General features: G+C 28.8%; 2 protein-coding genes and 1 non-coding gene across 4 annotated transcripts; all 3 read left to right on the top strand.

Moving 5' to 3' along the window:
- The first annotated feature begins 4,078 nt into the window (after positions 1-4,078).
- TRNAV-UAC (transfer RNA valine (anticodon UAC)) lies at positions 4,079-4,151 on the top strand. Its single transcript has one exon. It is a non-coding gene; the product is annotated as a tRNA-Val (tRNA).
- Positions 4,152-8,677: 4,526 nt separating this feature from the next.
- On the top strand, positions 8,678-11,483 carry LOC109810405 (acyl-UDP-N-acetylglucosamine O-acyltransferase). The gene is made up of 4 exons (XM_020373866.3): positions 8,678-10,328; positions 10,516-10,767; positions 10,948-11,067; positions 11,177-11,483. Exons 1-4 carry the CDS (start codon positions 9,258-9,260, stop codon positions 11,237-11,239), a joined length of 1,506 nt encoding a protein of 501 aa, XP_020229455.1. The 5' UTR covers positions 8,678-9,257; the 3' UTR covers positions 11,240-11,483.
- Positions 11,484-15,040: 3,557 nt separating this feature from the next.
- Positions 15,041-17,640, top strand: LOC109810433 (Tetratricopeptide repeat (TPR)-like superfamily protein). Of its 2 annotated transcripts, none has more exons than XM_020373902.3 (2): positions 15,041-15,423; positions 16,070-17,640. In XM_020373902.3, the coding sequence occupies exons 1-2, from the start codon at positions 15,166-15,168 to the stop codon at positions 17,288-17,290; spliced, it is 1,479 nt and encodes a 492-aa protein (XP_020229491.1). In that variant the 5' UTR covers positions 15,041-15,165; the 3' UTR covers positions 17,291-17,640. The 2 variants fall into 2 exon arrangements, with proteins under 2 accessions (XP_020229491.1, XP_020229492.1); XM_020373903.3 differs by having other exon boundaries at positions 15,285-15,423; positions 16,030-17,640.
- The last annotated feature ends 7,491 nt before the right edge of the window (positions 17,641-25,131 follow it).

Genomic DNA, 25,131 nt, shown 5'->3' with positions numbered 1-25,131 from the left:
ATTCCGTTAACCTCGTTTTCTTTTTCTTTTTCAACCATCCAATGAACGAACGTGAAAGCAAGATTCAAGCATATTTTCAGAAAACGACGTTACTGTTCTCTCACCCATGTTGCAGTTGGTGCGACATTGTCACTGGATATTATATGTTCACTTAATTATATATTAAGATTAGATCATTTTTTTATATTATTATTGACTTTGTTGAATGAATTCAAATATAAAAGGCAATGATAAGCTAGCACATATAGTGGATATGCCATGTCTCCGAATGGAGAAAACCTCGAGCAATTTGAGAATGATTATTGGACAATTATATATTTAAATATTGTGATTATTATCCTCGCTTCTGTTTTATGGACTTTGGTGGAGCGGACATATTATATATGAAAACAAAATAAAATGACACATATATGCTGCTTCTGTTAAGTGTAGCCTGGGTTAATTAGGGCATGACATGTGTATGAGGCACTTAATTAAGAACCATGATGCAAACGAGTATAGTAATTTGTTACACCTAAAAAAGTGTAGTTTTGTTTTTATTGATTTCAATTTTACTGATTCGTAAAGGTAAAGCAATGGAAGTGGGAGTTAGTTTAGTTATAGCCCTAATATCATCATAATTAGTGTTTTTGTTTCTTATATCTTGTCATGCTTATATATTAATATCCTTTTAATAGTTAGTATAGAATGTTGCGATCCACTTAGGCGAACAAATAAGAATCTTTTGCCTCTTGAAGAAAGACACGTGCGACAAAGTGCCGGCAGCAGGCTCACAATTTTTCTTAGATCAACTTGTATATATATTTCAAACGATTACTTTTGCTATTATCTACTTAAAATTTAGCATTAGTATAAAAGGAATATTGATCATAAAAAAATTGCATCATTGATAGAAATTGTTAAATACTCTTTTGATTAATTCCTTAATTTAGCTCGTGTACGAATACAAATGTTTTAGAACAGGTCTAAAGCATCAAATCACGCTAAGATATGGAATCGAAAGCTTTTAAAAAGAGGATTCATATGTACTGAAATTTAATCCGTGTAAAGCTTTCTTTTTGGCTGCTGTTAAGACATAATTAACAATAAAATCTTTAATTTCAAAAATATATGATAACCAGCAATTACTCGGATACTCATAAATAAATATGAAATAAAACATATGTAAATAAACATTAATTTACTTAAGGAAAGTTACTCCCTAATAATATAAAGTAAGTTAATACACACACTAAACATACACTAATTCTCTAACACAGCAATTAAAATTTTAAAAAAACAAAAAACAAAAAACGATTTAATCAAATAAAAAATAGGATGCCCATGAATCACGATGTCTCCCGAAATGAGAGTCTTAACTTTTTCTTTTTTAATCAATGAAATGAGTATCTTAATGCAACTATTAAAAGATGGTTATGGCCACATTTAATAAATTAAGAACTCTCCCCTTCTATTTTATTTGATGTTTTTATCATTTTTCTAATTTTAATTTGATTTTCTTTTTATAATATTAATGTAATATTAAATTCTTTTATGGATTTAACTACTCTAAAATGAAATAATTATATTTTAGAGAATAAATTATAATAATAAATATTAATTAATAATTAATAATTTATATTATAATCAATTTAGATTTTATTTTATAAAAAATTAATTTTATTTTAAATTTTAATCATTAATTTTATAATCAATAATGTTATAATTATTAGTGCATTTTATTCTCTAAAATACACTTTTCACTTTAAAAGATTTAAATAATTTTTTATTATATCCTTAATTATTATTAATACACTCTTTAATTAATGTATATTTTTTATATTTATTTTATCAGTAAAAAAATCAAGATATATTAAAATGTTATATAAAAATATATTAATTTATTTCTTTAATCTTAAATGTCGAACAAAATATTAAGGGGCAGCTAAAGACTTCCATATGAATACTCGAAAATAAGCAGACTCATAACCTTTTTTTCTCGATCTCACTTTATACTATAACTGTTTAGTTCATTTTTGTTTTCTACGAGGCAATAAGTACTACCTCCGTCTTAGTCCAAAAAAAAAAATAACAATAATACTGAGTATTATATATAAATCATAAAATCACTTTATTATTTATCTTTTTTATAGGATTATTTTCTAATTGTATTGTGTATTAATTAATTTTTTATAATATTATTCTTATTTTTAATTACTTTTTAAAAAAAATATTAAATATTGAAAATTAATCTGATAAAATAATTTTATTCTTATAAGAAATGGAGATGAATAGATATAATTTTTAAACATAACTAATTACGAAAATAAGTAATTTTTTTTTTATCAATAGGACAATTAAAATATGATTAATTTAAATAATATTAAGGATAATTTTGAAAATACAATTTAAATTATTGAAAAATTAATCTAATGAATAAATTAAACAACCTTATCAAATATAATTTTTTTTTACAAGGAGTTAAATAGAACTTTAAGTTTAAAGACAACAAAGCTCATCCTCATAATATATATTTAATGTAACAATATACAATATCTTCATTCCATTTTATTCGACGTTTAAGATTTTAACACAAAATTTAAATAATACGGTTAATATGTTTGATTTTTTAAAAATAATCATGTAAATTCTTAATATATACTTTGAACCTTTTGAATTCCACCAATAAAATAAATATTAAAAAGAAAAAACAAAACATTAATTAAAATGCATTAATAATTGTTAAAGATATGATAAGAAGAAAAAATATTTAATATTATATTAATATTGTAAAATGACAATCAAAATAAAATAAATTAAAATTATCATAATATCAAATAAAATCAAACCAACATGAGTGTTTAAGATTCAAATTTAAGACTAATAATTAAGTCATAATTATCATCTTAGTTATTACTGGAGTTTATGCGTTTGGTGTTACCACTTAATTAAGTTAGATTTTGGATAATGTTTTTTAACTAGAATTTATAAGGAAAAATAAAGTACATTAAGTAATTAAAATAAATAATTTATTATGAATTAAGAGTAACCGGTGAAAAACTCAAATAAGAATGTCTTGAAAAGTTGAAAAGTGTTAGGTACACATGTGATTTAGTTTTATAAGAAGATTAGTTTATTTTACTTTATTTCCTTATAAATATCTTTAGTATATAAAAAAACTAATTAAGGTAGTAATTAATATTAACTAATAATACTTTTAAAAGCTATTATTTAATGGAGTGTCTTGATTTTTTTTAACTTCTTATTTCTTTCAATCTATCATTTTTATTTTTTAAAAAAACTATCGATAGTTTTTTTTTAGGACAAATAATATATATTTCAATTATAATATAATTTATATATTCATAGTATTGATTTATTATAAAATTTATTTATATAAAAAATAAATACTCATTTAAATATTTTGTACATTATACAAATTAAAATACCAGTTTAATATTAAAAAAAAATGCTAAAAAAATATTTATTAAAAAAATTATTGAAACCAGACTTAAGTTTAATTATTAAATAACAGTGCAACATGCATGCAAGTATGATTTTTGCACAATATAGAATACAAACTGACTATATACATTCATGAGGGGCTCCCAAGAAATGAATACCAATCGAATCGAGCTTGAATCATTCTTTGAGAAAAAGCAAAATTGGAAATGAAATGAGAAGAGCTATGATGCATGTTAGTCTTAGATCTCCTTCAAATTTGTTATAGCGTAGGGCAATTGGAAGATGAACCCAACAGACTTTACGCCTTCTACAAACTTCAAACCACATGCAGATAATTAAGTTGGTCAGCAACGTGCCACCTACAAATTCTGGAATAATCATATAATTTATTTTTCCTTCTAAGAACAAAAATTCACTACCAAATTGTATGACATAGTATATTAGGATAATGCTACTCGCATGTTTATGTCACTTTCTTTTTTCCTTTTTTCTTTTTTTCCAAAAAACGAACATTATTTGGAAAATAAAGGGAAATGAATTAGCGGGCCTGGCACTGATGAACCTTTAGTGGGCCTGGTACTGATGCCGGTTCTTATTACGTTTTCATAATATTTGTAATGCTCACAATCATCCAGTTGCTGTGGTGTAGTGGTTATCACGTTAGTCTTACACACTAAAGGTCCCCAGTTCGATCCTGGGCAGCAACAACAAATTTTCAGCATTTTATTTTTATTTCACTATTTTTTGCCCTTTGGCAAATTTTGTGGAGATCGTCACGATAAACATTTTAGCAACAAATGCAATTGATTCTACCGTCTTGTTTCCAACAATTTTGTTTCTTCAAAATTTCCATTCCTTTCCATAACTTTTCTTTATTTTGTTATTCCATTATTTCACATCCTTCATCACTCATCTTACTCCTCTCCCCTTTCCGCTTTACATTTTCAAAGAACCAACTTGTCTAATTAAAAAAAAAAACTCCAACCAGATAAATTTTCTAGAACAGACTCCTCTAACACTAGCTCACCAAGCAATAAGTACTTCCTTCAATATGTATAGACCAGTACTTCCTTCAATATGTAAAGACTTTTAATACCAAAAGCGACATAAATCAACTCTAAATGTTACTAATAATTTAACCCATTTTGAATTCAATTATGTTCTGGTCCGAAAAGTATATTAGGGTTAATTTAGTCATTTTTTTTAAGTTAGAGTGTTCAATAGTGTAATTTATTTATTCATGTTATAATATTAGAGTTTTTATATTTGACTGTCGTGTATTTATGTGTTTCAAAAATTTTATGATTTGGTAGGGTAATTACTTATTATTGGGTATCATATTTTAGTGCGTGATATTGATTATAAAAAAATAAGATTCTATACTAGATTATTTTGGGGTTAGACTAATTTTGACTTTCTTTAAGCATGATCGATTAGTTATATATTAAGTTTGAGAGATTGAATTAATCTTATAAACTCCTTATTGCTAGCCTAATTGATTATTTATTAGGCAATGATGTCAGTTTGAATCCAACCCAACTTAAGAATGAGACAATTTATTATTTATCTTTGTCTTCCCAACTCAACAAGTTCATGTCAAAAAATATCTGAGATGGTACAAATTACAACACCAAAAGTTTTTTTTTTATCAATAGAAAATATAATGTTATCAAAAAGTCTTGAATTTAAGGCCTCGTATATATTATTTCAACTTTTCTACTGCTAAATCAACCATAAAAGTTCAAAATTTGTAGGTTTGGAAGTAAATTGTGATGGTTGGATTTTATAATAAAGGAGAGTGGCCTAAATTTCTGTAAGGAGTGAGCACAAAAGAGAACAAAGATTTTGGTTGAAAAAACATTGTGATACATTTTCCATTATTATTATGAATTTATATTAATATATAGTATGCTTAAAACCGTAACAAATGTTGAAGTTTTCAAATTGATTTAAAAAAGAAAAAGAAAATATCCTATAGTTATTATTAATTTTAGTCTCATACTTTTATATAAATTTTCATCATCATAATCATAAGTTACAACTCACTTTAATGAGCCATTGGTTTATTATTTCATTTTAACATTTTCTATGTTTTCTCTCTTATTCTCTATAGTAGCACGTGATCACAAAACTATACCAAAAGGCCACAATGTCATTAGTATATTGTTAATCTATTTGTAGCTTTACTCAATTCTATTGTGAAGCTGAGATTGTTTCTCAAAAGATTTGTATTCACTGCTTTAATATATTGATTTTTTTTCTCAATTGCTATCACTAATTGAAAAAAATAATATTACAACACGACATTACATTAATTGTGTTTACAACTAATGAAATATGTGGCGTAATGATACTTTTGTAAATAACTATAACTATGTTATAGGGATTATGAAATAGACAAATGTTATGGTGCTCCATCTTTGTAAATGGTTTACTGTGGTCCATTTCTGTGAACCATGAAATTAAATTTATGTTTAAGATAATATGGTATACACATTATACTATATTTTTTTGCTTCCTTCCTCTATGATTTTGGAGTATCTGTGTAGCAATGTTTTCTTGGTGAATAATCAACATGTTTCAAACTGAGAAAAGTTAGAATCACTTATAAGTACAAACTTCTTCTCAATTAAAGAAAGTGCATCCATCGCATGAGAGTGGGTTTGTCGTGCTTGGAACATTGCTGTAATTGTGACATCATGTCATCAATCGAAGTGGTCGTTGGTGAGGCTCGTATATAGCAAAGCAATGTCTCATCCCACATTAAAGGCATCCATTTGTCTCATGGATATGTTGAGAAAGTGAAGCTATCGAAAGGTTCTAAATGGATGCGGTTCTTGTAACTAAGCTACATGTGAAGTTGTAAACCTCACACGTTCTCTTCTTTGTGGTTGTTGTAGGTGTTGTCAAGGGAATAAAGGTTGATGGTATATAGATCGAAGAGGGAGAGGAGGAAGTACTTAAAGACGAGTGCAAGAAAATAATAAAGTAAGAGGCAACAAAGTTGGAAGAGTACGCAACTTGATCTAGAAACCCTCTAATGAGGCATGTAAGGGAAGGTTGTTAGTGATTGAGGATGAGAGCATGCCGAACGATAGCGAGTGAATAGGAGAAAGAAAAAGGGAAAAAGAAAAAAAAAAGATTTAGCATATGTGATACACATTTAATCATATTAATAATTTAGATTGACTAAAGTGAACCACCTATTATAGTGGTTCACGACAAAATCCGTCTATAAAATAATTGTGATAAAAAATATTATATTAATTTAAATTTATATTGATTCAAATTAGAATTAATGTAATGTGTTTTAAATTTCAAAATCATAACCAAAATATTAGACTAAGAATTTTTTGTTGTTTCATTAAAAAATGAATCATGGGTGAAAGAAGAAAAGAGCATTGGTGATATATAACTACACAAATATGAAAGTAGTTGTAGCACAGGGAAGAGGAGAACAAATATAGGATTAAAAATAAGTATGAATCAACTCAACTTGCTAATCCAATCCAACTTGAGGTTGATTTTGATAGGTTTAAATTTTTAAATTAAACTCAGTGTATTTTTAGGACGGGTTCAAATTACGTTCTAAGTCACATAACTCTATATATTATATTTTTTAAAAAGTATAAACTTTATTGAATTATTGTGTATTAATAATAAAATATATTTAGTTGTTAATATTTTAATAATTAATATTATATTTAAAACAAACTATTTATTTTTAAAATATATAATATATAATATACCTTAATTTAAATTTTACACTTCTTTTAATTTACAATTTAATTATATATAATATTTAAACTAATATAATGTATTAAAGTTGGATTAACTCCATCTTATCCATAGTTTTAAAAACCGGACCGGTCATCGAACCGGTTAAGGTAATGGGTCAGTGAGTCAAAGGTTGAACCGGTGGGTCACTAGTTGAACCGCATGACTCGGTTTTTATTTATTTTTGTTAAAAAAATATTCATATTAAATATATTTTATACTTATAAATTTTAATAAATTCATATCTTATTTTAAATTTCAATTTTTCTCTTATTTAAAGTTATTTTTATTTTTATTTTGTAAAAAAATATATAAAAAATTACATGTTAAACTGTATATTAATACAAATTAAAAATATAAATAATATGTACATATATAATATGCTTGTAATTGATATCACAAAATAATATATGTAATATCTACATATATATTATATTATTAAATATATAATATAAAATTAATAATATACTATAAAAGTTATTTAAGTTGTATATTATATAAACAAATATATTAGAACAAGTAGTCAATTATTATATTTAATAAGAATCTTTGTTCTTCCATTAAGAGATTCAATTTTTATTATTATTTTTGTGGTTTATGGTCCCTTAAAAAAATTAAAAAAAGAAAAAGAAAAAAAGTGGTTGAACCGGTTTGACCTACCGGTTCACCGGTTGAACCGAAAAATTGACCGGTTCAATCCGGTTTGAAACGGGTCGACTGCATAACCAATCCAACTTAAGGTTCGGACCGGCTTGACCACCAGTTCCCGGTCCAACCGGTCCGACCGGCCGGTTTGGTCCGAGTTTTTAAACACTGATCTTATCCGATATATTTTTAAATTCAAATCAAATTGGAATTGAATTTTAAAAATAGTCTACTTAAAAATCAGGTCAAATCTAACTCAATTTCATCTATCCTCGTCACTAGATGAAAAATATATTGGTTTTACCTTTTCCATTTTTGAATTGTGAAATCCATCAGCATTTTGAATTCCTTTCTTAGAGACGTTCGAATCTCGAAAAGTAAATAATTTTGAAAATCAAATTAAAAGCAGCATAAATGCAAGGCATATAAACTGTACTTTTTGGATTCAGTTCTTAAAAATGAGCTTCACATGGTGTTTTATTTTTAATAGTTCTCCACTTAGCATCATCGTAATTAATAATTGATAAGAATATCGAACAACCAAGTCCTTATTAATTATTAATAAAAATAATAATAATAAAGCAAGAAATAATAGAGAAGGCTTTGCTTGAAAAAAAAGGTTTAGGAAATAGGAATCTCCGTTCAAAATTCGAATATCGCTCCAACCTTATCCGAAAAGCTTAAGCTGCATCCATCACCACCGTGAATCCGAAACAATCAACGGCCAGCAAAGAATTTAACACGAGGTTCTCATGATCCTCGTCGTTGGTGCCTAATATAACGAGTTAATTAATTAATCCCATGCGATAAGTAAAAGCAGTCTCAAATTTCTGTTAATATTAGTTTGTTTGTAATTTGTATTGTATTGTATCAGGCGTTTCATCTTCCTTCTTCCCTCATTTTCTCTCCCTCCAAACAACCCCTTCCTCATCTGCGACACATGGAGATGTCAATGGAGGATTCGCGCTCCGACGAGGCTCTCTCCATGGTTCTCCACGCTTTCCTCCGACGCGGACGATCTCCTCGATTACCCAAAAATTCCATACCGATTGCGCCACGAATATCTCCTTTTACGACGCCCTTTTAAGGTCCTTTTATTCGCTTTTCGTTTCTTTCGCTCCGAATTCCAACTCTAGGATCCTTCACTCGTCTTTCCTTTTCATGTCTATCCAATCGTTTCTTCTTAGTCATTTAGAGTAGTTATGTCTCCCTGCCAAGTTTGGATATAGGAGAATTCTCGGAAATTTTTCTGTTGTGCTATTTTAGGGTTTCGAACGCTCTCTGCAATGGCTCTCAAGCCTTGATCTGGAATTTAAGCGAGATTCGTTCGTTCCTGTTGTGTTTGTGGTTTAATTGGTTGTTGAATTTTGCGTTTGGTTGGGGAAATTTAAATGGCTGGGAAGTTGGAATTGGGGCCTCCGAAGTTTGATGTTTCCAATCCGAAGCAACAAGCAGCGAGGAAGATACTGAAAATTGTTAGATCTCAAGGGCATCCCTATGTTGAGTTGCGTGAGAATGGGAAGAAATTCATTTATTTCTGCACTTTGTGTCTTGCTCCGTGTTATAGTGATGATGTTCTGTTTAATCACTTGAAAGGTAATCTTCACAAGGAGAGACTATCTGCCGCTAAGGTTACTCTGCTAGGACCGAAACCCTGGCCTTTTAATGATGGTCTTGTTTTCTTCGATACTTCCACTGAAAGTGATAAGGAATTGGGAGTTGCGGATAGTTACCAGAACAGGTTGTTGAAGGTTGATGACAATGAAGGCAATCTTGCGATTGTGAAGTTTGATGAAGGGGTTCAGTCAAATGCTAAACCGTGTTCAACTGATGGCGTGCAGGATGATGAGTGTGCTTTAGTGATTCCTCATTTGCTGATTGGAGATGAAACGTTTGACGTGAAAGTTAGGGAAGTGGGCTTGGGGAAGATTGCTGCAAGATTCCTTGAGAAGTCTAACGCGTTGAATGGGATTAAAAGAATATGGTGTGAATGGTTAGGAAAAGAAAGTAATGGTAAACAAGATGGTTTTGAGGTTTTAGAGCATGATTTTGCTGTTGTAAATTTTTCTTATAATTATGATCTGGGTCGGTCTGGTTTGCTTGATGATGTCAAGTTATTGCTCCCGTCTGCTTCTGGTGGCCAAAAGGGAAAGACATCGTTGTCCGACTCTGATGATGTTAGCGATTCTTTAAGCAATCAATGTGATTCTTCTGCCGAAGAGTCTTCTGATTCAAACAATTCCAACTCACGATTGGCCCTAGACCAATTCAACAATCATATTCTCTGTACAAGGTTCATTTCAAGCAAGGCTTTGAGGAAAGAATTGAGACGAAAGCAGCGGCTGGCAGCAGAGAAAGTGTGTAACATCTGTCAACAAAAAATGCTTCCTGGTAAAGATGTAGCAGCACTTATGAATTTGAAGACTAGAAGAGTAGCCTGCAGCAGTCGGAATAGAACTGGGGTAAAGACATCTTATTAATGTTTTGACCTTGTTTTTCTATATTGGTTTGTTAATAATGAAGCTTATATAAAAATTTGATATTGAAACTTCACTGTATTCACAACACACGTATTCTAAACTTGAGAAAGAGTTGTATTTCATATTTCATTTATCAAATTAGACAAGTTAAAATGGCATTGATATGCAGGCATTTCACGTGTTCCATACATCCTGCCTTATACACTGGATAATCTTGTGTGAATTTGAGATAATCACAAATCATTTAGTTCGTCCAAATGTTAGACGAGTGAAGAGAAAGGTTGCATCAGATGGTGACAAAATTGGAAAAGAAAAAAAGATAGAAAAACATATAAGAACTGTATTCTGCCCAGAGTGCCAAGGTACTGGTATGATCATTGATGGAGATGGGGTGGAGCACCCAGAATTTTCACTGTCTCAGGTTTGTTTATTACATGGATAAGTCTTTCTTAATCCTCCAGCTTATCTAATATGTATTCAATCCCTTTTTTCTTTTGGTTTTCTTTAAGCACAAATATTTTTATTTTAGGTAAATACTTGCCTTGTGTTCAGAAAACAAGTTTATTTGGAATTTATAGGATATTGCCTAATCTTCTTGCAGATGTTCAAATTCAAAATAAAGGCATGTGATGCACGCAGAGAATGGATCAAGAGTCCTGAAATTTTGCAGAATTGCTCAACTGGGTTTCACTTCCCTTCACAATCTGAAGAGATATTTGAGGTCTTTATTACCATTTCTGCATTTATTTTCATAAATATATTAAAATTATATATTCAATTGTTTATCATCTTCTAATCTAATAAATTAATTGTGATTGCTTTGGTTTCAGGAAAAAGTGCAACCCATAAATTTGCTGCATTTTTATCGTGCTGATGATCATAGTGTGGTATAACAACCGGGCAAAAGTATGGTATACATCTGAGTACATTAATTGGTCTACATTTTCAATATTTGTGTAACATTTTAGGTAAATGTTGGTTGATAGACTGGATTATATAACCTCGTAGATAGTGACCAGATTAAACATTGTGTATTTGTGTATACCTGTTGCTAATGTGTGCGAGAGTGCACATAGCTGACAAAGTGACATATGTGTACATGGTAAAAAGAGTAGATATCATTCTAGAGTGCTGTCATTGTTGCCTCACTGTTTGATTAAATATCTTATAATCGGATATTATACTCCTAATTTATGCAAGTATCAGTAGTTATTATTTACGTATAACTGTCATCTTACAGATTTCAATATTTAACTAACTATTAATAATTATTTTCTGCACATAATTGTCATTATGGAATTTTTAACTAAATTGATTTCCCAAGCAGTTTTTTTCTAAGCATAACTAACATAATTGCCCCCAACTCCAGTTTCTTGATTTTTATCAGTACAGCATTCTAAGATATCAGTCATGTCCATAAAGTTGAAAATTGGAAATCAGTTTTTCTGCATTATCTATCCACCTTAATAGTAATAACTTCACTATCTTTATTTAGGACTTCATTATCTCCCAAGATTACCGATCTTAACTGTTTCTTTGCACTTTGATGTAAGGGATAAAGTTTTTCTATACACCTCTAGTGTGAATCATTTCTTCCTTTTCATCAACTTTTGGAATGATAAATGACACAAGCCTTAGTATGTGTTCGGTTCTACGTTTAGAGTTCTTGACTGGTGTAAAAAACGTGAAAAATAAGAAGCTAATATTGTTTGTTTCTTAGTCAAATTGACATGAATTTGTTAGAAAACGTGGATCAATGACGCGAGTCCAATCACGCACTTAGTTTCACATCAAAATTACACCCATGCCCATTCATGATTTGCATAAAAGATGCTGAACTCCAAAAAGATTTTTGCAATGTGAGCTCCGTAAACCAAAACTTCATTTTCTTTTTCCTCCGTAAACCAAAACTTCATTTTTTTTTTCCTCAGTCGCAATTTCTCCTCCTTTTAGAAGAGGTAAACTAGGGGTGGAAATGAGTTGGATTATATAGGATTTGACAGTATTCTTAATTGCACTCCTAGTGAAAAAACATTTGGTCATCATGTTTTATCAAATATTGAGTTCTACATTATTTTTATATCTAGTTCTTTATTCTTTAAATTTTTAGCTTTGAAGTTTAAAGTATCTAAATTTATATCATTTTGAAGAGAAAATATAGGATGTTTAACAATCTTTTATTTTTTAATCTAAAATACTTTTTTGAGATTCAATATCAATTTTTTTTAGATAACTTGAAGGTTATTTTTGAGACAGTATTTTTAAATTCAAACAATTTAGACAAGTATAGACAAAAAAAATCAAATTATAATATTTGAATTAAATAAAGAGTCTTTAATAAGTAAATGACAATGAAGTGAAACAATAGTATTTGATTACATATTTAAAGCTTCATCTTGTATGCTGAATTTATTGTAATAAAAAAATAGATCAACAATGATAATGTATCACAAACAAACTCATGAAGACTAATAAATGAAAATTTGTGGATGGATTGAGAGTTTAGCATAATAGAAATGGTAAGAATTAAGAGAACAAAAAGAAAATCAAAAGAACAAAAATAAAGAAAAAGAAAAAAAGAAAAGTTTAAAGTGACCATTATTATCTATCTATTAAACATTAAACATTAGTGCAAGAAAATACATTAATTAATTTAAGCATTTTACAATGAAACTAACATTATTAATGCCAATCTTAAAAATAAGTACCTGTAATTTTTTAGTCTAGACGTGAATCTACACTTAGCCGACGATAAACCAAACAAGAATCAAGTAAAAGAAATTACAAAGAATTCTATCATGTTACTCTCAACCTAACAAATGGCAATGCAGGCAGAATGAGAATTTTACAACTATATGTTGATGAATCATGTGACGGCAAGTACAAGAAACTATTAGCTGCACCAAATCCCAGTTCACAAAGCCGGCCGCGAGCACTGTTTGGTCAACTTTAATTTGTTCCAAGGTTCAATATATATATAAGTAGTTTACAAAGCATGCCAAAAGCCGTAGCTAAGCACAACTTACACAGGAAAATTAACATGGCATATTACTACAGGCACCAAAGCAAAAGGTTGATATGGTTCCTAATGTTTGTGTTTGTAGTTCTTTGTCTGATGGAAACTTCATTGACAGAAGGAAGGGGAGTTTATATAGGAAGATCAAGAAGGCAAGTGGAAATTGGAGGAAGCATGAAAAAACTTGGGAACCTTGCGGCGTTGCTTCCAAAAGGATCACCTGTGCCACCTTCTGGGCCAAGTCCTGACATAAACTGATCCACGCCCGTCCATTTGTCTGCATGGCAAGTGGAAATTGGTTTCTATTCATTTCTTGAACTTATTCTTTTTGTTCTTGTATAATTTCCTGAATATGGATAATTTATGAACTTGTCTTTACCCTCATTTATTATCAGCAATAGTTTCCGGAACAGTAAAAAATGGATATGATATACGTATTTTTATATGAAAACTCTTTTTCTTTTTTGTGAACAGGATATATTTACTTAATTAACAGTGCAAGGATGGCACATGTATAAAACCTCTCAGTAGAAGATATTGTTAGTAAAGCCATGTATCCCAAAAATTATAGTGCCAATAATTAGGACGATTATTTCTATGAAAAAGGCAGCGAAAGTTTATAGATCGTCATATTTTTTTGGGTGAAATTATAGATCATCATGACTCATGGTAAATGAAAATGGATAAAACTTGCCAAGAGGGTCATATTTTCTAGTGTCGTTTAAAGGTTTTATATTATAAACATGACATATAAATTAAACCTTTATATTATAAATAAGGAATACCGAAAGTTATGGGTACAAGTAATTCAATATTTATTTTTTTAATTAAAATATAAGTTTCATATCTGATTTTGACATAAAGTTATGACAAAAATACTATTTTATTAACTTGATTCGAGAGAGTTGTATCTCCATTTTATGAATATATATATATATATATATATGAAGCATTTTTTTTTTAATATTTCAAACAAAATAACTGAGTTTTGTTGTTGTACTACCTTTAATAATCAACGAGGTTGGCTTACAGAATGTGACATAATAGATGTTTTTAAAATTTGATTCATCATTGAGTAACGTATTATTTAAATTTATGATTGAATAATAATTAAATTATGGTGAATCAATATTGATAAAATAATAAATAATTTATAATATAATATTAAAAAAATCAACTATATATATTAAATAAAAAATCGTTATTTTGTACCAAAGTGTTTATAGAAACTTTCTTTTGACGAGATCATTAATTTATAGAATTTTTTTATCTAATTCAATTTTTATTTATTGTAATTATTTATAAATTAAATATTAATATTTAAAAATAAATTATTAATAAATAAAAATATATTTATATTACAATATAAATTATATATCATAAATTTAAAATATAATTTAAATATTTAAAATATCTATTTATATAAATTTTAAATATAATTTATATAATAACTTACGACTAAAAGTAATATAATAACTTTATAATACTAACGACTAAAAGTAAAACATCAATACTTAAGAGGTCTCATTGTAAATTTAAATAGTAGATAAGTACTAATTGCAATCTCAGAAAAAAAATATAAGAGGTGCAAGTATATGGAAAGCACAAAGCAGTGTACATCGCCTCTATGTCAAAGAGTTTATATGGAAAGCACAAAGCAGTGTACTAATTTTCTGGATGGGCCTGGAGCCCATTTCCTAAGAGATTATAGTTGGGCCTGTGTAGCAACCAAAAGAGAAAAGGTAGGAAGAAGAAAAACTGAGTAAAGTGAAGGTTAGTGGCGAGTGTTGAATCGAGAGCGGCATGAGAATGATGGTAATCGGATCAAGATGCAAACTTGTGAAAACGTTCGGTGTTTCTGGTTTTGGGTCTCTGGCAACGCACTCGAGGGAATGCGTGGAGACTCTTGAAAGTCGCGTGTTGAAGGATGGGAACCCTTCGAGTGCAGTGAGTCCCATTCTGAACCAATGGGTGGAGGAAGGCGGAAAACTCACCCATCCTCAGCTCATCAATCTCGTTTGCCTCCTCTCTCGATCTCGTCGCTTCTCACATGCCCTTGAGGTAACTAATTTCACGATTCAATTCATATTTTGGAGCTCTTTTTCATCATTCATGGATTGATTGACTGTTTGGGTTGTGTTTGGATTGTGGTAAAGTGGTGGAATAGAGTGAAGTGGAATAGGGGTTGGTTTTCATGTCTTGTTTTCTGGATTGGTGTGTAACCTCATAAAATGCTTTCATCCTTGTGTGCTAAGTTAGTTACTTAGGGTTTATTTGATTTCTATTTTCAAATTTCGTATTTAGTTTTTAGAAGGTAACTAAACAAGGTTGGTTGGTCACTAGAGGGTGGTGCGACCATGCAACATAGAGCAAAATGTGAGATTAAGAGACAAGTTAAACAAGATGAAAATAGAAGATGAGGAACATTCTCTCAACTTTTTGGCTTTTGGTTTTTTGAACACTTCAAAACAAATTTTAAAATTTAATGGATATTAGATGAGAAGTTGATTAGTGATTAATGTGGAATTATTTTAGAAAACAGTTTTTAAAACCAGAAGGTGATAAGGGAATCAAATAGGCACTTAGTTTTGCAGTATTGCATTTGATCTTTTTAAAAACAAGCGTCAAGGAAATATGTTTTTAGTTACTTAGTTTGTAATATTGCAGCCCTTAAAAATCTAGTGTCAAGGAAATATGGTTTTGTTAGGTCTCGGAGTGGATGAGCAAGGAAAGGAACTATGACTTGTCTCCAGGAGGCATTGCTAAACACATCAACCTGATATCAAGAGTCCGTGGCCTTGAACAAGCAAAGAGATATTTTAGAGGCATCCCTGATGCTAAAATTGGGTTCAAGATCTATGCTGCTCTTTTGGGATGCTATGTTGAACATAAGTCTCTGGAGGAAGCGGAGGCTGTCATGAAGAAAATTAAGGAGCTTCAACCTGCTTATATAACCGCATGTTATAATATGATGTTGAAACTCTATGCTCAAATGGGTAAATACGAGAAATTGGACAGGTTGATACAAGAAATGAAAGACAAGGACATCTGCGATATTTATACGTATATGATTCGGTTAAATGCATATGTGGCCGCCTTAGACATAAAGGGGATGGAGAAGCTAGTTATGCAAATGGAAGCTAATCCCTTGGTAACTGTGGACTGGCGTATATACATAACTGCAGCAAATGGTTATCGAAAAGTTTGCAATTTTGTTAAGGCCACAGAAATGTTGAAGAAATCAGAGCGTTTAGCCAGAGGCAAGACTAGGAGGCTTGCTTATGAATCTATTCAAACTACGCATGCTATTATTGGGAATAAGGATGAGGTTTATCGACTTTGGAATATGCACATAGTTCGTAATCCCAACAACTCAAGTTACATAAATATGATAAGCTCTTTAGTGAAGCTGGATGACATTGATGGGGCAGAGAAGATTTTGGAAGAATGGGAATCTGCATATAAAAATTATGATGCCAGAATTCCAAATTTCATGATCAGTGCTTATTGTAAATGTGGTCGGGTGGATAAGGCTGAGGCCTATATCAAGAGGCTTTTGGATGGTGGCAAGAAATTAGATGGAAGAGCATGGGACCGAATGGCATGCGGCTATCACGCAGATAATGATATGGAAAAAGCAGTTCAGGCAATGAAGAAAGCAGTCTCAGAAAATCTAGTAGGACGGAGGCCAAGCCCCCTTACTCTGGTTGCATGTATTAAATACCTGAAACAAAAAGGAGACGTGGATTTAGCACTTGAGTTTCTCAAGTTATGCATAGAGAAAGGCCATATCTCAGTCACTTCCTATGATGGACTAGTAAGTTATGTTCACAGTGAAATTCCGGATACAGAACCCTTTGATCTTATTAAAGGAGATTATCAAATGGATGAAGTTGATAACACTCAACTTCTTGAAAGGGAGAACTGATGGTTGAATCTAAAAGGTGAGCAGAACTGCATTATTGTAAAGGATGTGTTAAATTGTTTCCGAGATGGAATAAATTATCTAGCACTAGCCATGGCTGATAGCTCTGGTTTGTTTTCCTCCAAATGTTTTGTGGAGGCTCAGTTGCTACTTTCACCATCATGTTCCAGTGATTGAATTAGCATCCTAACTTATTCACTATCATATTTATTACCATTTAGTCAATTTAGATAGGAGGGTTAGAATTGTAAGTTTGTAGCCATTATTCCATTAATCCAAGCCAGCTAAGACCGGCTCTCTATTTCTAGATTCTAGTAATCTATGTGCATGATAGTACCTCTTCCTCTTGTGAACTCTATATTTTCATGCAAATTAGACTATTTTTTTAATAACTGTATTATTGATACAAAATATTCATTTGATGAATCTCTATTGGGAAACACTGAATACTTTTACTAAAATCTCTTCATTCAACTACATCTTTTTCATTCATAAAACTTGAATCTAAGACTTTGTTAAGAAGAATCAAGTTTTGTACCATTTGAATCGACTACTTGTTGGTATATAAATTAGGCTTTATTAAACATTAAAAAATTCACTTTATGATAATAATTCAAGTTTTGTGAAATATTGGTAACTTGAAGTTACTCAAACGCTTTATTTTAAATAGGAAGGAGTCTATAAATAGAAAGGAACATATCCCTCTCTCAAGTAAGAAATTGGATTTGGATTTGGCAAAATAGCTCACCTAGAATTAATCAATATCTAAATTATTGTTTTGAAACTGTTCTTTAAAATAATTTTATGGAGTATTTATTCAAGAATCAATTTTTTCATATAAAATCTATTGAAGCTTCAAAAACTAAAAAAATAAAAATAATTGAGAGATATTTTCAATTGCTCTTTGTTGTTTATTTAATTTTTTTTAAAGTGTTAATAACATGGACTAATAGAAAACATAAATGTGTTTTGGGGACAAATACCTTTAAATATGTTCAAGAGGCATAAATTTTTGAAAATAGGAAATTGTTTATCAAAACGATAAACAAATAAATCCTCAGTCCTATATTAAAAATGATTTTTATGTTAGACTAGAGTTGCCCTGTCTATAAATAATTAATTTAATTCACATTTTAACTGTATTCTCGTTTTTTTTCTTGGAAAATGAAACAATAAATGCATCTAGCTGTCAAGTAATTGCACTGATCGATCCTACTGTACAAAATTTTGTTATATTTTGTCTAGGGTACCAAGTTTCTGCTATTTAAACAATGGTGAATATGACAATATATGAAATGTGAAGAATCAATTAACTGCACGTGAATTGAAAAGGAAATTGTTCCTACGACACTGCATAAATTTAAAAGTCGAGATTTAGTTGTGTGGATTAAAAATGTTTCATTGACAAAAATAAAACTCACATCTATCGTTTACTTTCACCATTAATTAATTAATACAATATTATATTACTCCAATAACTTTATAAACATTAAATAATGACACTGCATTACTTTAAAGCCAAGATTTAGTTATGGGGATAAAAAATGTTTTCGTGAGAGAAATAAAGCTCACGTCTACCATACTTTTTTTTTTTTTTTATAAGTCACATCTATCATACTATTCACCATTAATTGAGTAATACAATATTATATTACTCCAATAATTTTTATAAACATTGAATAATATCTTTGTATGACACTCCAGAATTTTAGAAGTTTTTTTTATATTAAATTTTTTAAAAATAATTAAAATATGTTTTATTACTCGTAAAAGTTTGTAAAAATATTTATACATAATTCTTGAAAATAAAAAAAATTTCATTTTTGATTATAATAATATATTTCTAAATTTATAAATATATTTTACAAAAATATCCTTTATTAAAATAAACTAATTATATACATATATATACTTAAATTTTATTACAAATATAATATTAAACTATTTTAAAAAGTTGAGAACTTATTAAAATAATTTAAATATAAAATTCAACCAAAAAGAAAAGAAAAATTACATTATAATTAAGAATAATAAAAATATATTATTTTATTTTATTTAAATAAAAAAAGTAAAAAATAATGTTAACAAATACCTTTAAAATATAAAAACAAAATATATTTTAATAATATAAAAATTAACGAGGTCAAGAAATAATGAAATACAAGAAAAATGAGAAATAGAAATATAGGAAGAAGAGAAAGAAGGGAAGGGGAGAGGGAGTGAGAGAGACAAAGAGCGAGAAAGGGGGAGGAAGAAAGAAAAAGGGAGAGAGAAAGAAAGATGGAGAGAGAAAGAAAAAGAGAAATAGAAAGCGATATATATTCTGTTTTAAAAAGAAATATCATGATCTTTTTATATATATAAAACTTTTTTCTTAACTCAGGAAAGTTGGATTTCTACCCCCAATGAAAATGAGGATGTATTTGTGAGAAAGTGAAATAAAAATATCTTCCGAGAAATTATATTCCTTTAAAAAGCTATCAAACATGGAAAAAAAATTTCTTTTAATATTTTTTGAAATATAAAAATATTTTATGTACCAAACGTCCTCTAAAAATAAATATTTAATCATGTAAATGAATAATATTTTATTAAAAGAAATAAAAGTTATAATATCACCATTAATTAAGTAATATAATATTATATTATTCCAATGACTTTATAAGCATTGAATAATTAAAAAATAGATAAATAATAAAACTTACTTATTTTAACATATTATTTATTATTAGTTAGAAATGATTAAAAATAAATAAATCATGAGTGGAAGTTCAAGGAATAAATCACTAGCAATTCTACAATTCTTTGACATATTTTAACTAATAACAAAAGAACGTATTTAAAAGACGTGTTTAAAAGGTGTATCTAAAAATATATTACTAATATTTCTCAATAAATTAATTATAAACTACATAACCAATGCAAATTTGAATCACTTGTTCTCATTTCCTATCCTATTTCTTATCCTTTCAATTAAAAATAAAAAAGGACATATAATTAAAAAATAGTATTCTTCTTTAACTGTTTTTCTACCTTTAGGGTCATTTTATTTTTTCATTTGAGAGATAAAGTCATGGTGATATAGTTCCAAATGAAAATGATTAATAGATGCTGATTGCTGCCTCACATGATAAGTTGGTAACATAGTGAGAAAGTTCAATTTGAAGATGCATGGTCACAGTCACGTAATAAACTCCATACTTTAACTCATTGAATTATAACATTTGGCACCAATATTTGCCACACCCTCTCCATGATGGTGATGATAGGTAATTGCTACGAATAAGCATTGTAGAAAAATGTGATACATAACTTAGAAACAAAAGTTTGAAAAGGATATGTTGCAATAATAATACGTAACCACACTTAACAAAAGCCACATATTCTCCCACTAAGTTCTATAACTTTCTAGAAACAGATTACGTGAAAATCACGTGTTATCATCTAATTTGAAGATGGAGACTTGTTTTCGAGTCTTTTTGCTAAGTACAAGTTATTCCTCAACCACTCAAATAATTAAGCCAAGAAGTCCCTTTCATGGACCAAAACTAGTAAAAAATATCATATTTTGTGACTATGCTAATCATTTCAGTCCCTTCATAATGTGATGTTTTTCATTTTTCAAGGACCAAAATTGGAAAGACAGTGTCTTTGCGTTTGGGATTGGGAACATCATATTATTCTATTCTCTGCTCCACTCAAATTTATTTTTGGCTGACTCAACTAATTTGGCGTTTCCTATACACCTTTTGCTTTTCTTATCTCCACTCTATTTTATTATCAAACATAGGATAAAATTTAATTTCAAATATACCATCCCAGTTAAATTGATTAAAATTTGTTAACAAAATGCTTTTGTTCTTACTCACTTTAAAGGTAATCGATCTGATTGTTTTGAACTTTGATAGAAATAATTTTGATAGAAAAGGTTTATATGCATACAACAATTTATACATCGTTTTTCTTAATCCATTTGTCTTTGTTGCATCATTTACTACATTTTCAATTTTCTTTCTTAAATTTACCATTTGTTATATAACTAACTATCATATCTGTTAAAAGAATCGATGTTAAAAACATTGACTTGTGTTTAGAAATGATTTTTTTTAAGTGAATTGAGAATAATTACTTTTTCTAGGATAATAAAGTAAAATTATTTTTTTGTGTAAAAACAAGTGTGTATTGATTAAATATGTTTTTAGTACTTTAATTTTTTTAATTTCATTTTTAATCTCTAAACAACATTTTTGTTTTGTCCCATTTTACTCCTTAAACTTTTATTTGTTAACAATTTTTGTCTCTGCATCTTCGTTAAACCATGACATGACAATCATGTCTTCTATTATGTCATCAACTAGTATTAATTAAATGCAAACTCCTATATCATGTGACTTCTTTAAAATATTAAACAAATAAGGCTTAAACATGTTTAAACTACTTTGAATTAGCTCGATTTTCATATTACTATTTAAAAAAAAAAAATTGTTAAAATTATCTGACAATTTTTTTTTTAATTTAGTATCTGACGTTAGATTCCACTTTTAAATAGTGACGTGGCAAACGGACTACTATGTCATCACCTAACAATGTCTGTCACGTCATCCAAGGGACTACCACATGGTAATAACGTAGCAAACACTATTGGGTGATGACGTGACAGTCCATCTACCATGTCATCACTTGACAGAAGGGGACTAACGTCAGGTACTAAATTGAAGAAAAAATTAGTCAGGTATTTAAAACAAAAGATAATAAATTAATATGTAGTAATCTGAAAATTGACTTAATTGGAGGTAGTAATCTGAAAAATCGACCTAATTGAAGGTAGTAATCTGAAAATCGACTTAATTGAAGGTAGTAATCTGAAAACCGACTTAATTGAAGGTAGTAATCGGAAAATTGTCACTGAAGGACAACCTATTTTGAGGCCACCATATTTCGATTGCATAAATTACATTGAGTGAAAGGAGCGTATGAGAATATTCATACAATCTATCGACTTCAAAATTTGGTTTGTCATAAAAAATGGACCAAAAATTCCAACAAAGATAGTGGACAATGAAGAAGTGGAGAAAAGTGAAGATTAATAAGACTAATAAGACATAAAACACTTGTAACTAGAAACAAAAGTAACAAATGCACATAAATTAATTTCTCATTGATCATGTATGAAACTATTGCACTTGATTATAAAAAAAGAAAATTATGGAATTATATTAAAACTCAGTAGCTATATAATATATATGTGTGTAATATTTATATTTACTAATAATAAGTTTTTAAATAAAAAATTAATTTCAAATCTTATAAGTTTTACTTGTAAGATAGGAAAGTTAATGCCACAAATATTCATTTAACTTATATATATATATATATATATATATATATATATATATATATATATATATATATATATTTCCTTCCATTTTCTATCTTTCACTTATATGGAAGTACTAAAAATTTATTTGCTAAGTCAAGTCTCCTTTAGACGGAATTCTAGTTACTTTCACTTCAAATCTTTTTTTTTTATTTTTTATTTTACGTTTCCATCATATGTAATAATAATAAATAAATAAAAAGGTGTAGCAGAGTCAAGTCTCTTTCAATTAGGTCGATTTTCAGATTATTACCTTCAATTAAGTCAGTTTTCAGATTACTATCTTCAATTAGGTCAATTTTTCAGATTACTACCTCCAATTAGGTCGGTTTTTAGATTACTACCTATTAATTTATTATTTTTTGTTTTAAATACCTGACTAATTTTTTTTATTTAATTTAGTACTTGACGTTGGTCCCCCTCTGTCAAGTGATGACGTGACAGATGGACTGCCGCGTCATCACCCAACAGTGTTTGCCATGTCATCACCATGTCCACGTGGAAGTCCCTTAGATGACGTGGCAGACACTGTTGGGTGATGACGTGACAAACAGACTGCCACATCATCATTTAATAGAGGAAACTAACGTTAAATATTAAATTGAAAAAAAGAAATTTGTCAAGTAATCTGAAAATCGAACTAATTCAAGGCAGTTTAAACATATTTAACCAACAAATAATAACACTAAGAGATTGTTTGATTTGCTAAAAGTTATAATAATGAACAAAACAAATATAATTTTATATTTGATTTAAGAAAAGAGTGAAGGCTAGGGTGAGAAAAGATACGAAGTCTCCAATCATAAGAAAGTTTTTTTTTATCCATTAGGACTTCTTATTTTTAAATAGATGGTTTATATTTGTTTTTAATTTTTTTTTTCCTTTACAATTTTCCCCTTTCTCTCTCCATCGTAAAGGTACCATCCATGAGTTGAATCAAACCCTGTTTGAAACGTGTTTTTGGCTACACACTTAAACTCTTGTCAAATGTGGTCGTAAAACAGCAGGAAATGCTGAAGGATATTCCTTCATGTGTGAATGTGACGGTGATGAGGAAAATTATCAAGAAAATACGATAAAAAAATTTATTTTATTTTTGTGAATGTAAGCATTAAGGGTAAGAAACTGCAAGCACAAGCACAACACCACAACAACATAGCTATTTTGAGAAAGAGACTATAAAGGGAGAAGTAAGTGCAAGTTGCAAGAATTTTTGCAAGCTTTTTTCCCTTTTGGGATTGGGTTTTTTATTCTAATTTCTAAAAAAAAAAAAATTAAAAAATTGGGGTTTGATGAAACTTTGCATTTAAAAATTTCTTTGATTTTTTGATATGATTTATCATTATTTTTATATTATCTTTTTTCTAGATTTTTATCAATTTCATATTTTTATAGACAATGATCTCTCAATCTTTTGTGTTTGTCTCTTCCTAATTTCGATTTTGCCATTCAATTTCAATGTGTACTTTTAGGGGTGGTAACGACAAAGGAAGGTTAACAATGAGAAGAAAGGGAATAATAGTGGCAAGAGAAGGAGATCAACAATGAGAAAAAATGAAGCACTATATAGGGACAATTTGGAAACTATATTTAGAAAAAGGAAAGTTCTCACACCAATTCCACCTAAGAAAAGATCATGTAACAACACTAATACCTCTAAAACAAGATACCTAACTCAATCTTTTTGTTAATCAATAACTCGTAGAATAATTTTTTTTCTCAAGTACAAAATATCTAAAAGACAAAAATTAAACTTATTTTTCATTTAATTATTATATTTTGTTTATTTTGATTCTACTGCTTTTTTATCATCATAACTATCATTATTGATCTACCACCAACCATTGACACCACTAATATTAGTATCATTGTCATTATTACCTGCACAACTACATTACAACTATTGTTGTTATTACTAATACAATTATCCACTGGCACGCTACAACCAATAGCATCATTACCAACACTATTATTGTTGTTGCTTTTAACACTATTGTTATGATTGGCCAACACTAGCATTAGTATGAATTATATTAGGATAATTAATATTAAGAAGATTATTACAATAATTTTAATATTATTTTGTTTGTATTGTGTTTCTTCTTATGTTGTATCTTAGTGTGTATCAAACATATTCTAAAAGTGCATTCAAAAAATATATTTATAGTTTATTTAAATTTAGGTTACTAACAAATATAAATCAATTGATATGAAAGTTTTCCAAAATGATCAAAGCCCTCATGTTCGAATCTTGAAAATGATTGTGTTAAATACTCAAAGGAAGTTTTTACTATTCATATAAGTCCTTTCCAACTTGAACAAGATTGTCTCTAATAAAAAATATTTGTAATTTATACCAAAAAGAATAGTCAATTGTTTGACTAAATTTTTTCTTTGACTATAGATACAACTCTTTTTTTTTTTTGGAAAATAAAAAATTTAAATTAGGTTGAGACACAACCTCATA

Source organism: Cajanus cajan, chromosome 10, assembly GCF_000230855.2.
Source record: "Cajanus cajan strain Asha chromosome 10, NIPB_CcT2T_4, whole genome shotgun sequence".
Lineage (NCBI taxonomy): Eukaryota > Viridiplantae > Streptophyta > Magnoliopsida > Fabales > Fabaceae > Cajanus > Cajanus cajan.
This window is presented reverse-complemented; position numbering and strand designations above follow the sequence as displayed.

Excerpts from the sequence above, each read along its gene's own strand:
- LOC109810433 (XM_020373902.3), top strand. The coding sequence starts at position 15,166 with ATGAGAATGATGGTAATCGGATCAAGATGCAAACTTGTGAAAACGTTC. Across the intron at positions 15,424-16,069 it reads GCTTCTCACATGCCCTTGAG|GTCTCGGAGTGGATGAGCAA; the intron begins GTAACTAATTTC and ends TGGTTTTGTTAG.
- LOC109810405 (XM_020373866.3), top strand. The coding sequence starts at position 9,258 with ATGGCTGGGAAGTTGGAATTGGGGCCTCCGAAGTTTGATGTTTCCAAT. Across the intron at positions 10,768-10,947 it reads CAGAATTTTCACTGTCTCAG|ATGTTCAAATTCAAAATAAA; the intron begins GTTTGTTTATTA and ends ATCTTCTTGCAG. Across the intron at positions 11,068-11,176 it reads AATCTGAAGAGATATTTGAG|GAAAAAGTGCAACCCATAAA; the intron begins GTCTTTATTACC and ends CTTTGGTTTCAG.